Source organism: Dermacentor silvarum, chromosome 1 (assembly GCF_013339745.2).
Source record: "Dermacentor silvarum isolate Dsil-2018 chromosome 1, BIME_Dsil_1.4, whole genome shotgun sequence".
Lineage (NCBI taxonomy): Eukaryota > Metazoa > Arthropoda > Arachnida > Ixodida > Ixodidae > Dermacentor > Dermacentor silvarum.
In genome coordinates this window covers 33,695,277-33,712,437 of record NC_051154.1, presented here as the reverse complement: position 1 = coordinate 33,712,437, position 17,161 = coordinate 33,695,277, and the positions used below count along the sequence as shown (strand labels likewise).

General features: G+C 41.4%; 1 protein-coding gene and 1 non-coding gene across 2 annotated transcripts in view; both read left to right on the top strand.

Annotated features, from left to right (window-relative positions):
- LOC119459658 (Fanconi anemia group I protein-like) overlaps positions 1-17,161 on the top strand; it is an 82,870-nt gene that overhangs the window by 4,015 nt on the left and 61,694 nt on the right. Inside the window, exons 4-12 of the mRNA XM_049666316.1 lie at positions 404-489; positions 579-746; positions 3,474-3,597; positions 3,685-3,758; positions 3,833-3,953; positions 11,443-11,532; positions 11,596-11,732; positions 14,972-15,216; positions 16,579-16,780. Of these exons, the coding sequence (XP_049522273.1) occupies positions 404-489; positions 579-746; positions 3,474-3,597; positions 3,685-3,758; positions 3,833-3,953; positions 11,443-11,532; positions 11,596-11,732; positions 14,972-15,216; positions 16,579-16,780 (1,247 nt within the window). The remainder of the gene's footprint in view (positions 1-403; positions 490-578; positions 747-3,473; positions 3,598-3,684; positions 3,759-3,832; positions 3,954-11,442; positions 11,533-11,595; positions 11,733-14,971; positions 15,217-16,578; positions 16,781-17,161) is intronic.
- Trnat-ugu (transfer RNA threonine (anticodon UGU)) lies at positions 15,432-15,503 on the top strand. Its single transcript has one exon. It is a non-coding gene; the product is annotated as a tRNA-Thr (tRNA).

Here is a 17,161-nt window from a genome sequence, read left to right as displayed (position 1 = left end):
TTTACGTGGTGGTTATGCTTATATTTTCGTGAATTTGGCTATCTCGAAACTACGCTTATCTAGAATTTTTTTCCAGTTTTTACTACTTCGAGTTAACGGGGTATTACTGTATCATGTTGCAGGTAACGGACAGGCATTTTTGGGGGATGTTGTAGCGTTATGAAAACGCAAGTCTGTTACTTTGAGGAAGTTGTGTATAAATTAGCCATCTTGTCCATAAAGTTTAGAGATTGTTGTATATAATGTTTTCTTAGAACGTTACATGTACTGCCAGTTGTCACTCTGATGGTACCTGTAATGCCTTAGGTGAAGCAAGCTTCCTTAACCTTGTGAAAATGGGGTCAGTTCAGGAAAAGTAGTTTATTATTTACCTATATCAAGTCTGAAACTTTCTTTCCTGCAGGTGAATAACTTGTCCATTAGCACACGTGCAGCTGTTGTGTATGATCTTCTTGATTCCTTAAAGGAAGGAACACCTTTGGACCGAAGGCAAGTGAGAGCAAACTTTTTCTTCGTTAAGTTTCTTAAAAGTGGTTTAAACATTTGATATTCATTACTTGCATTTGCTTTGCACTTAGGTGGCTTGAGGTGCTCCCGGATTTATTGACAAGTATTTCTCAGAGTGATACTGTTTCTGCAAGGGGCGACAGGCTGTCTGGGGGGCAGTTTAAAAAATTGGTCGTGGATAACCTCTGCTCCTGCCCATGGGAACCTAAATGGGCCACACCATTGGCACGCATTCTCAGGTTTGTTGTGGTTTCAAATTGTGCCTGTGCACTACAGAAATATTTTTAATAGCAACTGTTATTTCTGAAGTAATTGCATTGCAAAAAGTGTAAAGCCTGACTGACCACTACCACTTTCAGTACCTTACAGTATTAGGAGTGGTCGGGCTTAGTCATATTCTCTTGCGATCCACACTATAATGATGACTAGTCAGGCGTCAGTTGGTTTTGTGGTGCATATTACCATTTTTTGTGCTCTGCTATTGTTTGTAAATGTAAAATTTGTTTGCTTTTTGCATGCATTCATTAATTTTAATCTTGCTTTTCTCCATATTTTAAGTGCATCTAATACTTTGCATTTGCTAGTACAACATTTTTCTATTCAATTCCTTAATACTTGATCATGTTTTGTAGTCTTAATAATATGGCAATTCCACTAAGGGGCAAGGTTAATTGGTAATACCTGGAAATTTCTTTTGAATACTATTGGGTGACACAGTGTTTGACCTAGTATAATTTGGTATGTATTTCACTGCTTTGTTTTAGCTATAGTGGTGATATGGCCATACAATATATGAAGGGCAACAAAAGAATTTTATCCCAGAAGTGACATGCACAGAATGATTGTTTCGTTTCATGCATTCAATTGTTGTTAAATGACCGGTACGGCCCCTAGAAATATGGCTTGTCTGTCGTTCACCGGCAAGAGCCATGACTCTTTACAAATGGCAAAGATAGTGTCGCTGTTAGCTGTCGTTCCTCTACGGCGGGGTGCTTGACCATCCAGCTCCATGTTGCCAAAGTGCATTCGGCATAGACCAGAGTCCAGCAGTTCATTTCTTGCATGTTTTTCTGCCGTTGCGTAGTTATGCCTTTTTACACTGATATTTGTTACGGGTTCCATCAGAGGTTCTCACTGTATAGTGTAGTACATACTTGTTCAAGAAAGCTTTTTGCATTCTTTGTTTATTCCATTAAAAGAAAAATTCTTTTAATGAGCCACGTATGCCGCTATAATCTTGCTTCTCCCCCCCCCCCCTCCCTCCTAGTGCCGTGAAACCAAATAATAATAAAACAATCACTAGAGCTTTGTTCAAAGAAATGATTTTTAAGGTATTTAGCATTAGGCAATAAGGTACGGCATGCAAATAGTGGCTGTACAACCAAGCTGTTTTACCATGAGGTTTTGTCAAGCGATTATGGACCTTTTTATAGGTTGAGCACTGAAATTTTTCCGTCTTCTCCATTTTCAAATGATTTTACTAATCTTTCTTGCTTATGTTTTCGTTATTAATAGATTTCATTAAAAATGCAGAGCTGCAGAAATATCAGATTTCACTATGCCCCACAATACAGTGATTTGCTTTTCAATCTCAGAGTAGGCAACATAACCTGAAGCATCCAGGCAATTAGGCGATATAATTTAAGTCTGGCAGCGTGCAATTTTCTTGAAAGGCATTAAAGAACATTGTCTATATCTAATTTTTTTACCTTAGCATTCGGTGAAATGACATAAAAAAGCAATGAATTTCTTGTATAGCTGTGTATTTGTTTTTCCCCAACAGAAAATATATAATTCTGCAGCTTTTTTTGTAGATGTTTATTAAAGTAAATGACTTTTTTGTTGCTACTTACTATGTAATTCAAAATTTTCTCTTGCTTAATAGACATCATTATAGAGTAGTCAAAGTCAGTATGCTAACAATTGGCATGTAAAGATGCGTGTGTGTTTTAAATAGACGGCCAATGTCATGTTTCAACAGTAAGTATCATGAAATCAGCTTAATTGGTATTTTACGTATCTACAAATAGAACATTGCCTTTTTTCACACACATTGCACATATTGAATCGGGCTACCTTTCTAGAACTGTTCAGATGAGCACGCAAGAGATTTCTCTGCTATATTAAAGTAATATTTGGCAAATCAGTTATCGTCCTGGTCAGGAGCAGGTCGCATTTTGCCTTAACTGCGAATCTTTCTTTCCGAGAAACCCATATTAGCTTCAGGCTACAATACGGTGGGTGACAATTTTTCCTTTCTTGAAGGAACATTTAGATGAGCCGCACGGGCAAGTCATCTTGAAATGTGTTGCATTCTTGCGGTCCAACGAAAATTTAGTTTTAAGGTCTAGAGGCCATTTTAAGCTAATGCCCAAATGGCTTTTATGAGACGTCCACATAATTTGCACTGCTCTGGATTATCTGTTGGACAACCAGAGAATGTCCTTCTGAAAAAAAGTGGAGGAATATGCTGTTGGAATCGTGCCGTAGACGAAGAGCAAAAGAAACACAAAACAAAACTTGCAAAAAGGCACAGTTTGCTGAGTAAACTCATGTCATGCCGTTGCGGCAAACTAGGCCATGGTTTGCATTCTATAAGAGTGCACCGAATGAACTGTCCATTTCGGCCGGTGCTGATTGGCTGTAGCTATAGGAGCGAGAAGTTTATAAGCTCGGAGTGCATGCTTCCTTCTTGCTCAAGAGCTCCAGCCAATCAGCGCAGGCCAAATTGGACAGTCCTCTAGGTGGACTCCCAGACAGGGAGACAGTGGAGAGTGCAACATTTCGACTGTGCATAGAGCCCCCTGTGTCTTCATTCAGGAAACTTTCAACCCGCTTCAAAGGCATGGCGCATGGACTTTAAGCCATATTTCTAAGAACCCTAATGGCTATTGTCGGAATATCATGAATAAATATCTGAATGTGAACAACCCTTGAAGAATCTCTTGTTGTCTGCTCAATTTCAGTGAGATTCCGCTTGATGCATCAGAACTTGAATTGGCCATTCCAAAGATGATGAGGGTTTTGCCAAACCTGGAATTAACTGAAGTTCCTCCCCTTGTGTACCAACTCCTGTTGTTCTCCAACCAAGTGTGTTTGCTAAATTATTTATTCTGCCATTCTTTCTTATGACTATAGTGTGTGAAGTGTATATAAAATGTCTGTTCTATCTTGCAGGAGTGCACTGAAATACTGATAGAGTCTGTGGTTAAATTCTTCAGAGAAAAGGACTTGGAAATGGAAGAGTTGCGGTATATATTGCAGTCATTTGTATTATTTCATAAAATTTTTTATAGCTTGCAATTGATAAGTACTCTTTTTCTAGGGCATCTGCTGTGAATGGCAAGGAAAACCTTGAACAGACAGAGGCCACTGTAGTTCTTCACATCGTTTTTGCTGCTCGTCAGAACCCTACCATCATAAACTTTTTTATTAAAATGCTGAAGGTGAGCTCACTTTTCTTCAGCATAGTAAAATGGAAAGCTTGTATATATATATATTGTTACTATGTGGAAGTCACGTATAAAGATGTATTTACACTATTTACAAGAGAGACAACTATACATAAACAAGATGGCTGTCGAGACAGAGTCTAAATCTACACGTCAAATCGTCTTCTTCTGACTGGTGCCACTCTTGGTAGTGCCGAAACAATATATATCAACAATTTGGAATTGTATTCATTCTGAAGCTGGCATATAAATTATCAGTAGGGAGCTAAATTGAGTGATAATGGCTTTTGCTTTGTGCATTGATTTGTGTTATTATCTAATATAGTACATATTTGTAACTAGATGCTCACTTTAATCCAAGTTGTTTGAAGAGTATTGAACGAAAACTTCTGGATTGTCAAAGAAGTCTTATCTCTCCTTCTGACTAAAGGTCTGGAAAAAACAGTTACAAAGCTGTTTGCATGGCCGCAATGCATTTGAAGCTTCTGCAGCCCTATTTATTTATTTTATTAAAAAAAATACTGCCAGTCTGAATGCCAGACTTTAGGCAGGAGTGGATAATACATTGGAAGTAACGCAATACAGAAAATTTAGGTTTATCTAAGGAACAATATGAAATGTTGAGCTAACAAAAGTGCAGTGGATAAAGGATCAGTCGTTCAGAATAAAAGCTTGAATGAAATACAGAGTATAACAAAGTGATATATTGCTACAGCAATTGCAAATACCACTTATATAATATAGCAAATCAGTTCTACGGGATCCCGCAAGGTGGAGGAAGTGTCATGAAAGGGAAAATTGTCATCCACTAGAATAGCATGAGGCTACAAAGGAAACCCATACGGGTTTCCTTTGTAGCTTCGTGCTACATTCGGGTGGATGACAATTTTCCCTTTCACTTCGTAATATAATCAGAAGTGATGAAACAGGAACAGGTACCGTACAGAAACCTAACGGTCAAGTACCAGAGCAGCTCCATAAGTTTAAGCAAAGAGACATAAGTGGCAGCGAATACTACCCAAAACGATCATAATGTTAAGTACAATTTAGTATGTGTACACGAGAGCATGTCTTGTTACAAAAGCGACGACAAATCCAGTCACGAATTTGTGTGTAGGATCAGAACAAAGCACAATATAAAATAAAATGAGATACCGTATAGACTCGTGCAAGAGCCGAGCCCGTGGAAGGGCCGCACTCACAACTTGGCAGCCTAAAATTTGGAGAAAAAACATTTCCAACGGAGAAGCAATCGCATTCGGGTTTCTGATGCTCAGGGTGCGTACAGGTCCTTGAAATCCTTGAAAACCCTTGAAAGTGAAAAGTGCATTTTCAAGGCCCTTGAGAGTCTTGGAATTTTTTTGCTTCCTTGAAAATCCTTGAATTTCATGAGCAATGCACTCTGCTATCTACATTGCGACCTCCTTTCTGTGGTAGATCGGCATCGATCTGACATACTCACCATTTCAGAAACAATATGCCCGCACGAGCACACACGGTTCCATTTTGCAGAATTACGGGGAGAAAATAAAAGGCTTCACTGCATCAAACTGTGAACGGAGTGAGAGATGCGTGCCGCGCTTGGGTGCTGGCTCGGCTGGCAGTATTTACGCTGCCTTCCTCACCCTATCGTTCATTTCACTCCTTGCCTGTCGGTCTGCCTTTTCCCACTTTCCCTCTTGCGCGTGAGGTGAAGCTAAAGAGAGCTTTAGTGGAGCAACTTTACCACTGATGCTCAGTGCCTTTGTGCCTTCGGGTGGAGGTTTGTTATAATATTATTTATGATAATATAAGTGCAATAACCTTATGCTGAATGTTTTGGAAATGTTTGATGAACCAACCCAGCTAATACTGCAGAAGCCTGAGAGCTGTTGTGAGTGTTTGTTGTGTTAAATTTAATACTGCAGACTTGAGAAATGCTCAAGCCATGTTTTACAAATTGCAATATACTGTACATCTATTTCAATAATATAATGGATGTGTAGGAAGACTACACTGGATGGTTTGGAAATGTTCGATAAACTTGCCCAGTTAGTACTGGAGAAGTCAGAGTAGCTGTTGGGAGCATTCTTTGTGTTTTGTAAACTTTTTCTTCTTCGGCATTGTTGTGAACTTGCAAAGTGATCAAGGCTACACAATAATAACATCATTGGGATATACATTTATTTCTTTTTGTTTTAGTGCAATAACCCTCTGCTGAATGTTTTGAATATTTTTGGTGCACGTTACCCAGCCTATACTGGAGAAATCTCAGCCGCTGTTGTAAACATTCATTTTGTGTTGTGATCTTGAGAAGGTATCAAGGCTATACATTTTATTATAATTGTGATATACATTTATTTATTGTAAGTGCAATAAAACTAGTCATTTTTGGAAATGTTAGAGTAAAGAAGTCCTACTTTGGATGCCGCTTTGAGTCATTGAAAAGCTGTGACAGGTCCTGGAAAGTCCTGGAATATCCTTGAATTTTTGCCTTCAAAACCTGTACGAACCCTGGATGCTGCACGTCTGCATCGGCGAATTTTCGTGCGCTGCGTACCTCTGTGTGCCGCTCCTAGATGGCGAGAGCTGCGCTTTGCCCTCTGATGCAAAGGTACATCTGAGGGTTCAGGGGTGTGCACAAGTCGCCAGCTGAGCCGGCACCATATTTTCTTTGTTAGCGATTATGAAAAGGATAACATTCGCTTTTGTAGTGGTGGGTGGGCATGGACGATTACAGCAGATTTCATACTCGTAGTCAGGAAAAAATTTAGACCTAAAGGTTTGCTCCCGTGTAAGGGCCGCACCTCATTAAAACTGTGAAAAAATGTGTGGCCTTTGCACGAGTCTGTGCGGTAGAAGTGTTACTAAGATAATGCAAGCAGCTCATGAGCGTACAAATTCAGAGTAGTGTTTACTAAAACTTTGGGTGGCAGATTGTACCAATCATAACTTGCATGAGGGAAAAAAAATCATCATTATCAGCCTATATTTATGTTCACTGCAAGACGAAGGCCTCTCCGTGCGATCTTCAATTACCTCTGTCTTGCGCTAGCTGATTTCAACTTGTGCCTGCAAATTTCCTAACTTCATCACCCCACCTAGTTTTCTGCCATCCTCGACTGCGCTTCCCTTTTCTTGGTATCCATACCTGTATCAGAATCAAATTTTATTACTACCGTATTTTCCGGTGTATAAGTTGCATTTTTTTCTTAATTTTTCGTTGGTGTGTCTTATAAAGCAGTGCAACTTATATTTTGAAAAACTGCTGTCAAAATTGAATTAGATGCTATGGCCATGTGAAACCTGTTGGGTTGACCTCCTCTGGCACTTGCTACGGGTTGTGTGCGGAGGTACCGGGTTCGTCTCATAATCGGGTTGCTGAGCGCCATACAGAAGGATGGAGCAGCAATGCAAGCGTGGCAGGCCGACTGTGAGTCGACCACTGCAAAGCCGTCGCATCTGCAGATCGCTCTCAAGATGTGGCGCGCGCCGCTGCACGAACTACGCTGTTGCTACCAGAGTACAAGCCGAGCCCCCCTCCCTCCAGCACTGCCTTCCCGATTTCCTCCCTTGTGCGCGATTCGGCTCACCGCTGCACACTTTCACTCGCACATACAGCATACGGCACGCGGGGACGATGTTATCGCCCTTGGATTTTATACGGAACATCGCGGCGACCATGACAGCTGAAATGTGCCTGGAGTGTCAATATCATTGCTATCGCAATTAGTATATGGAATGGGACCCATACGCTTGCGCTTGACCCGCGTTCACGAAGTGAAACGTCACTGTAATTTTTAAAAAATCGCTTACCAAATGAACAGGTGCACTTATACACTGGTGCGACTTATATACATTTTTTTTAGTTTTTTTTTTTCCGGAAAAACTGTCATTTTAAAGGGGGTGTGACTCATAGACCAGAAAATACGGTAGATATAAAGTTATTACAAAATGCAATATATAGGAGGAGGTCCTGGAGTCGGACTGAATTGGGACCTCCTGTGCATGGTATACATGAAAAGTTAACTTAGTTATAGCAACGACAGTAAAACAAAAGAAAATCACTGCCCAAGCACTCCGTACAGATGGCTAACCAGCGAAGCTGAAACGTGCGGCCCCAGTGTTTATCACGGAGTAATCCCGACAATTCATTATTCTTTCTCAATTATTGGTTATGTCTTTTTGTTTATGAGGTTACACACACGTCACTGACGGTACGCCCACAGTCCACTGTTGTCACATTGCCGCTTGCGATTCTTTAAAATTAAATTGCTTCAAAATAAATCTGTCCATCACGTAAGACAATGAATGGCTCATACTCCAACGCGGACTCCTCAATACGACGACAGAAAAGAAGTGAAATTCTCTGCTGAAATTATGAGCGGCAACGGAGCCAGCTGGTGGAAGAAGACGACGAATGCGGGAGCAGTGGCACGAGCGCGTTCCCGCAGTTGCGCCGAGGGGCACCAACGAGCCAGCTGTGGAAGAAGACCATGCTTGAGCCATTGCTGATGATGATAGTTTTCGGCATACAGGCGACACACGGACGAATCGGCTTGCCACATACAGCTTTGCTGTAAAAATGAAGGCAGCGATTATTTAAAAAAATACTAGAACACAAATTAGAACAATTATATGACAAGCTTAATCAGCAACATATAGAAATGGGAACAAATTGAACAGAAAAGCAGCATGTTTTAACAATCTCATGCGTGAATAATGAACGTAATACAGCCGAACCTCGATATAATGAAGTTGTAATTGCAGCGAAAAACTTTGTTATTGCGAATTTCTTTAATTCGAGATTTTAAATTTAAACTATGAAAGACAACTTCACAAGTTCCCAGAGCATTCCTGGTGGATAGTATTGTGTTAGTAAGCGCTTATAAACAAATTGCAAAAATAATAATAGCGTGGTTATGAGTGCCAGCGTGTGCGGTTCAGATCACGCCTAGAGGAATGCATCGACATGGTTCACAGTGTTCGAGAACACAGTGTAAAAAGATGCGGATATTCGTCCTGAGCATAAAAAAAAAGTCAGTTGTGTCAGAAAGGCGTAGCATTGATGGTGATAGCAAGGAGGCAACTACACGAAGTGAGGTTAGAAGCTTTATCGGTGTCACATGCTCTTGGGCATACATTAACAGATCTCACTCGATGACCACGAACTCGCTGTCATAACCCAAGCGAACGCTTCGCATCATGTTTCGGAAACTTGAGATTACGCGGCCGCCAATACTAGACACGTAGAAGCGACAAGATGCGCGTGAAGGCACCAAACATTTCGGCTCAACCTTTGCACTTGCCGCGGAGGGATTAGCTCCAAGATGCGGTATGTGACCCGCGGACGGACGTGGGCCATGTGTTCAATCAGCCATGTGCTTCTGTGCTCTCCAAATGATCTAAATCTCGCTATGTTGAAGGCAAGTAAATGCCATTAAATGGATAATGAAGAGCAACACTAAGTTTTATCTGGTGATGTATTTTTTCAAGATTAAATTTGCAGTGTATTAGGGTAGAAGCTTTGGCGAGTTGGTCGTGGCTCATAATGGTGGTCTTGCGTAGCGCACAAAATGCAGGAAATTTGTCTTCTCTGTCCTTTATTCCTACATTTTGCACGCTATGCAAAACTGCGATTATAAATTTGCAGCTATTTCAGAGGAAGAAGGTTGGTTATTAACTGAGGAAATAAAGCATAAACTTCCCTTTTTTGAATTTGCACTTAAATTGCAGCGCTGGTATGTGTACGAAAATGCCTTGATGCCATGAGGTAGCATACGAAGGTTTATTGGCCAGTTGCCTACTCCGAAGTTCATGTACCATGCAATGCCTGCAGTTTACTTATTTATTTATTGATTTAATTTACTTACTTATTTCATATACTTTAAAAACCTGCAGGTCCTACATAAAGTAGTAGGAGTTAAAAAACAAAATGGAGTAAGAATGTTGACAAAAGGCATTCTTTACAGTGGTTTTGAAGTCATTTGTGTCGGTGATGAGTGCGACCGATGTGAAATGGCGGTTCTTATCCGCACTTATCCAAGGGATGAATGAGTCGCTGAAAAGGCTTGTATGACACGCTTGCACCTTGACTTTCAGGCTGTGGTCAGTGTGGGACAAAATATAAGATGGAAACATAAGTTGAGAGGATGTTCCACAGCCATGAATGAGTGCCACTGGTTAGCACTTCCAGGGTTTGTCTTGTACACTAATACCCAAGAAAGTTAGAAAGTTAACAAGACGACAGCTGCTGTGGGAACTGAACCCTTTAATAGCCGTGCGAGAATATACTTGTCTGGCCCCCAATACGTACCCCTGGATGTGCCCGAGATAATTGGTGAACATGAGACATTTGTAGACTGATTTTGGCACCTACTAGCACTTGTATCAAACAAAAATTTTGTCATACGTTTTTTTTCCACAACAGTATGACTCAGCATATTAATGGTCAGTATTGCTCGTGTCCCTCATTTTTCAACATTATGGACCAGAGCAAAAAGCTTGCACATTTTTTTTTTTAATGATGTAGAAATTCAAGGACTTTGGACGAAGCAGAAAATCAAGAAATGCTTATGAACTCTGATTCAGAGGATTTCGATGTTGGTTTCAAGGTGTCTTCAAGGGAAAATGACAGCTGACAATGAGGCCATGTTGCTTAAAAACATTAATAATCCTAATTGAATAATTCGCGTAAGCCTTAGTTAGCACACGCAGTGAATAAAGAAAACATCAAGGAGCTTAGTGATACACATAATGGGCACTTAGTTACTCTTATGGGTTGTGTTTCATTGCTTAGTTTTGTTTTCTCTTTGTGCAAGATGTTTCAGGCAGACTAGATATTGGTAAGAGTCAACGTCACAACTTGAAGAGCTTATTGCAAAAGTTGTCATTGTCTCGTGCATTTAGTAGCTTGAGATTTATTTTCCTTGTGGCACACAGGCTGGTTGGGTTAGCTGAGTCGGCTTCTCTGGCTGCCAGCAGTCTAATGCAGATGCTTCCATCCATATTATCTGAGTCCTTGCAGCACCTCTTGAAAATTTAGTAGGGCAACTTCAGCTCTTTCTCTCCACTATTTGACATCAGTTTACAGTCAACCCCAAAAGTTTACTGACCACAGGATCTTGGAAAACATTGAAGTTCTGGGCAGCCTGTAACCGCCAATAAAACAGTACATCACAATGTTATTTGCATATACTGGTGGAGGGTGGAAATGCGAATACCTGGCTGCATTGTGAGCCTGTGGAGATATTCAGCTTTTTCTCAGATCCTGCGGTCCACAAAAATTTTTGGTTGACTGTCTTGCTGGCACATTCCAGCATAGTGCTAGGAAAAGGCGCAGAAGTGAGACAGAACAACGGTGAAGACAGCGTAACCTTACTCATAATGGAAGGTGTGTCCTGCCTAAATTGGGACATCTTGTCACTTTGTCACTGACAGTTCTTTGTAATGTGGGGCATCTTATTCTGCTCTTTGATATACTCTGTTCTATTTTCATGCATAGGTGAGGCAGATGAAAGCGGAGTTCATCTTTGGCCAGTTTACACTTACACTTGCACTGGCGCTTGCGAAAACGCGACACTTCACTGACCAGGTGAGGGAGCTTATTGTTATAGTTCTTAATTCGCTGTTGCTAATAATGATTATCCCTGGCCAGGTACTCGATGTCCTGAAATCTGCGGCTTCGTTTCATGTTCAAAGGCAAGCCAAGTATAGGGAGTATATGTGGATTCGAGAAATGATTCCTGTGCCAAAGGACATCAAGCAGCTGATTGTGAATATGATCCAGCACAGGTTGGTTTGTTGGTTTTGAATCTTGCTCTCTTTCTTCCAGTAATTGTTTTGTTAGACAGTGTGCAAATTGCATTTTTGAAGCATGTCTTTATGATTACCAAATCTCAGATTACAAGACCTGAGGCATTGCTAAAGTTGTGCTTACTGTATCAAAAAGTATTGATTTCTTTTGAGGTAGCTTTTATACATTTTACTTTATGTGGTGCACAGACAGAAAATACTGCTTTTTTTTTTTAAATTCTGCTTTTATTCAAACACTCATATTTTGCATTGAGTATCATGACTTCTGTCTTTGAAGGAGCACTAAACTGAATTTCAATATTGGATATATGTTGTTGACCATGTTGTATAAGTCACTACTGCACCGGTTAGGGTCCAAAGCTGTAGTTTGGTATTCATAAAATGTAGAAATTGAAGATACAGCTTGTGACTGGGCATTGCCCTCATGGTAAGTGAATAACGCAAATGTGACTGGTTCATACTTTCAAAAATACACTTGTGTTTCGTCGTATTTTCAATAAAGGCATCCTTGTACGGGATTTATATCTGTGATGTTTCAAAGAATACAAAAGCGAACAAGTACAATCAAGCATGTGTTAGCTTAGACTGCATCATGTCCCTAAGAAGCTGACCTGTTGCAGAGCACTTGGTTCGCAAGATCGAATCCCAGCCGCGGCGGCCGCATTTCGATGGAGGCGAAATGCAAAAACGACCGTGTGCTTTCGTTGTAGTGCTTGTTAAAGAACCCCAGGTGGTCAAAATTAATCCGGAGTCCTCCACTACGGCGCGCCTCATAATCAGAACTGATTTTGGCACGTAAAACCCCAGAAAGAAGAACAAGAGCAATTGGGGATAAATATTTGCTCAAAACATTCTATAAATTGTGGTTATTGTGTCCATGTTGGAGAAACACACTTGTATTACCATTTCATTGTGATTTTTTCAGCACATTTTGGTTCAATTTTTCCGCTTATCATATAGTACACTCGAGTAGGTGCTGTGCTCGTGTAAGAGCCAGACCCCAACTTGGCAATATCTGAATTCGAGAAAAAAAAAAAAAGTCCCCCCCCCAAAAAAAGATGGTTGCTGCAGCTTGTCTGCTGCCTCATTCCAGGTGCGCAGCGTGCGGCATTACCAGACATTGTTGTGAAAAGCTTTAACATCACTGATGTACAGTGTAGACCGCTTATAACGTACGTCGCCAGAGTCGTGAATATCTGCACTATAAGCGGTACCGCACTATAACCAATACAACGATTTTCAAGCCCTGCACGTATGCAAAACATGTAGACCAAGCAGCTGCGCGTATCGGATAATCAAAGCGTGCGACTGGGAATTTTGCATTCGTTTAAATTTACGAACGTTGAAAGGTTAATGTCCAAGTACCCACTATCTTCGCATGAAGCAGACAAAATAATAATTAAAAAAAAATGTCTCAGTTTCGCGAAGCATCAATTGCGATAGCAAATTAGTAGAGAGCTATAAGGAGTAGGGATAGTAGTTTTATCGGCTGCATAAACTTGACACATTTGCTTACTAACTGAATTAACAAGCGTGGTGTCAACGCGCACAAGCAAACATGAATAGACTCGATGACCGCAGACAACCACTGTCAAAACTCGGGCATGGGGAAACGCGGCCGCCGCAGCGAGTGAAGGTTCGTGCATCGCTTCAACGGAAACTGAGTGGCGTAAGCACAGCGCATACAAAGGTCAGAGCCATGGGGAGATCGCTTGCAAGATACGGTGCGCGTGACAACACCGACAGCTGGCACAGGCGCGAACGCATTTGTTGGCAGAGTAGAAGCCGCCACCCCGTGCCCTCCCCCCCTCCCTCTCGTGCTGTCTTCCCGCTTTGCTCCTTTCGCATGGGAGATTGCGTCGCCAGTTCCCCTTGTGCCCGGTTGCAAGATATGCATTTGGTGCCGCAGCACAGCGTCGCCCCCCCCCCCCTCCCTCCCTCCCTCCCTCCCATACCCCCACGGCCTTTCGCGCGATGGAAGCCGCGTTTGCCCTCCTCTGTGCATTCGCTCTCCGTGAAGGCGCGCGTCCCCTGCGCGCTTTCACTCGCACATACGGTGCGCGGCGACGATTTTATCGCCCTTGGACTCATGCTCCACGTCTCATGCTCCTCCTCCGCATCGCCCTCGTTGATCTCCTCTCTCATCGGTGGGCGCACCTCGTTGAGAAGCGTGCTCACTACCGCCCTTTTCGGCGAGATTTTCCCGCGGAAGCTGCGTTATAACCGGTATTTCATCTCACGCGGCTGCACTGTAAGCGGTATGCGTATACATGGAGTGCTATGGGGAAATTAATGGGAGTTTGAAAAGACTGTACTATATCCGGTCCTGCACTATAAGCGGTTACGTTATAAGTGGTCTATACTGTATTTGGATGCCATGGATGGCACGGAGGACAACTGCATTCATGAGTGTGCTACCGAATCAAGCCTTATCAACGGCGGCAGTGACAGTGGTGAGGACTAAACGATAACCAGGTGCCTGATGTGCATGCATGAACAAATTAACGCATTATAAAAACAATAGAGCTCACTCTTTTGGTACTAAGGGATCACGTGAATTATGCACAGCCAGAAAAATTGGACCAAGATGGCCCGGCTCTGATAAAAAAAAAAAAAGAAGTAGAAAGAAACAGAAAAGTGACCCTAACATGAGGGTATGTGGTATTCCGAAAGTACACTTTCTTTGAGATCTTGAATCTAATGATTGAACCCCTTTGGGCAGACAAGTGTCTAGTAACACAAAGTTTAGCTTGAATTGTAGCTCTAATTTTACAGTAATTGTGCCAGTCAAGAGTAATGAACAGTTAATATACACCAAGGATATTGAAACAAGGGCGTTGCAACAGCTGTTTATTTTCTCCTTTTTGTTTTTTGCCACTTTTAGATATTCTTCTGAAGATAAGTAGATCTGCCATGACATGGTGGTCATATCGCCACTGTAGTTATGTTGAGCAATTCAAAGCGAGCTAAAATGATTACACAAACTTTTTATGATAGCTATGTTAAACGATGTTCAAAATTTTTATTTCACTATAATACCTCAGTTATTTGTGTGCATTAATGTATGTGTTCATGATTCAGATAATTGAGCGCTGTGACTATTCAGTCCAAATGTTTTTCCAGTGTCTTCTATAACTGCAGCTTGAAGTGTTATTAAACATAGTACATAGTATTGAACATAGCTGATTGTTTTCTTTTGATTGTCTGTCCCCATGTAGCAAATGTGGCTGGGAAGAATCATCGCAAAGCCTTGTCGAGTTTGGTTTTTTGCTCATGGACATGTACAGTCCACGTGCTGGATTTGGAAGAACAGGGCACAGCACTGCTTTTGACTGCTGTCAACTTGGACAAGCGATAATTCTTGACACATTCAAGGTTAACAGGGATGCCTGTGGCAACATTATGGACCTTGTTGTTGATCGCTTTCTGTCCAAGCCATCTGCACCAACAGATCATTATTTTGGTATGTCTGGACTAATCAGCTTTGTCTTTTGTTGCTTTATTACTGCTGGTGATACTTTCTGTGGAACATAAAAATATTCCACAACCTAAGTTGGTGTGGCATGTCAGCAGCCTGGAGGTGCACTGTATGCAGTCATGAGGGTTTGAACGAAAAGAAAGGGAACTGAGGGGCCCAATTTTTATTATGATATCATAAGAAGCTCTCAACATTGAGCTACCGCAGTAGCTCAATGGTGAGAGCATCGCACGTGTAATGCGAAGACGTGGGTTCGTTCCCCACCTGCGGACAGTTGTTTTTTCATCCGTTTTCATTTGCTTTAATTTATCATTTCTTTAATTCAATTAGTAAGTACAAGTAAATTCCCCTATGTTGTCCTTGGTGTCATTGTTTGTTGGCTTCTTATGATGTCATGAGGATTTGTATTTTATGCAGAGTGCGTAATGCACCACGATTCCTGGTGGTAAAAATGTTAGCGAAAGGACTTATAGATTGGAAAGACCAGTGTTTTTCTCATCTCTTCTACAACCATGTTTACCACAGGAAATTGTGGTGTGTTATTCGGTCAACCAGAAGCCTACCTTTGAGCTTCAAATATTGAGAACATGTTTTATTTATTTTAGCTGGATAAGGGTTGGGTATTGGGCATTTCAAGAGTTGATGGCTCTTGGAGCACAGTTTTATATATATTATAGAACCTCTGCTATTCATATTGGAAACTGTAGAGTAGAGGTTCTCAAGTTTGGCTTCGAAGAAACCACAGGTTCTGCTTTCTTTATGTTTTGGTTCTGTGACCACCCAGATTGAAGCATTTCCCTCTGTCCTTGCTTGCTTTTTTGGCACACTTCTAAGTTTGTCATTGTGATAGACAGTGCTTTCATGATTGGAAGTCAGCGCTCTTTATTCTCTGTACTTTTCCTAAAGCCATACATGCACTGCACAAAATACTGCCATGAACTATTACGAACATGCCCAAGCTTCTACTCTTAGACATTGCTTTCTTTGGCTTTGACATAGGCCTTTGAGCAGGCTTTCACAGGCTAACAAAATGAGTTCTGCAGATATTCGCAAGGTGGAGCTAAATTCATCAAAGCAAAAGTTGGCATCTACTCAAGAGCAGCCTAAATCTACAAAGGAAACCCATGCAGGTTCCTTAGAGGAAAAAATTTGCTCTGGTCTGAGGATTGAACCTGGCCCGGAAAAGTGGTGGTCCTGTGAGCAATCACTGGACCAGGGCAAATATTTTCTCAACTGTAAAGCTTCCCTTCCACAGCACAAACAGCATGTTATGTCTTGTCAACTCACACACTGTCTGATCAGCTAGCCTAATTTTATGCATTAGCTCAGCCTTTTACATTCTTTCAGAGCTTCTGGCACAAATGATTCAGACATCACCCCAGCTCCTAGTTCAGTGCCAGTCACAGATGCAGAAGTTGCTTGGCCATCTGCCTAACATGCCCTGCCAAAGCACAGTAAAGCTTCTGCGTGCCTCAACACCGCTTATCAAGGCATCTGCAACACTTCGTGACTGGCTCATGATCATGCTACGCAAGCTGCTTTTTTACCGGTGAGTGTAATTCTTGTTTCTTGAATTACACCTTGCCTGGGGCTTTCTTTGCATGCATGAAAACTTCTGCAAGTCATTGTGCACGTGGCGAAAAATTGATAGAGGAATTTTTAGGTATGGCAAAAATATCCTGAAGATAGGTACCTTGCTGCTGGCAGTTAAGGCAGTGTGATGATTTAAAATTTTAAAATGATCTAAAGCACTCTAGCATATGTAAAGTCGAATACTGCCAGTCTACTTATTTTGTTCCTAATTATTGCATGATTTTTATCAATTTTCAATTTAAATGTCTGTAGCACAAGGCTGTTACGATTGTGGTGATCGTTGATTCAGTCTGTTCTTGTGTACTTTAGTGTAGCTCATAATTCAGGGAAAAGATAA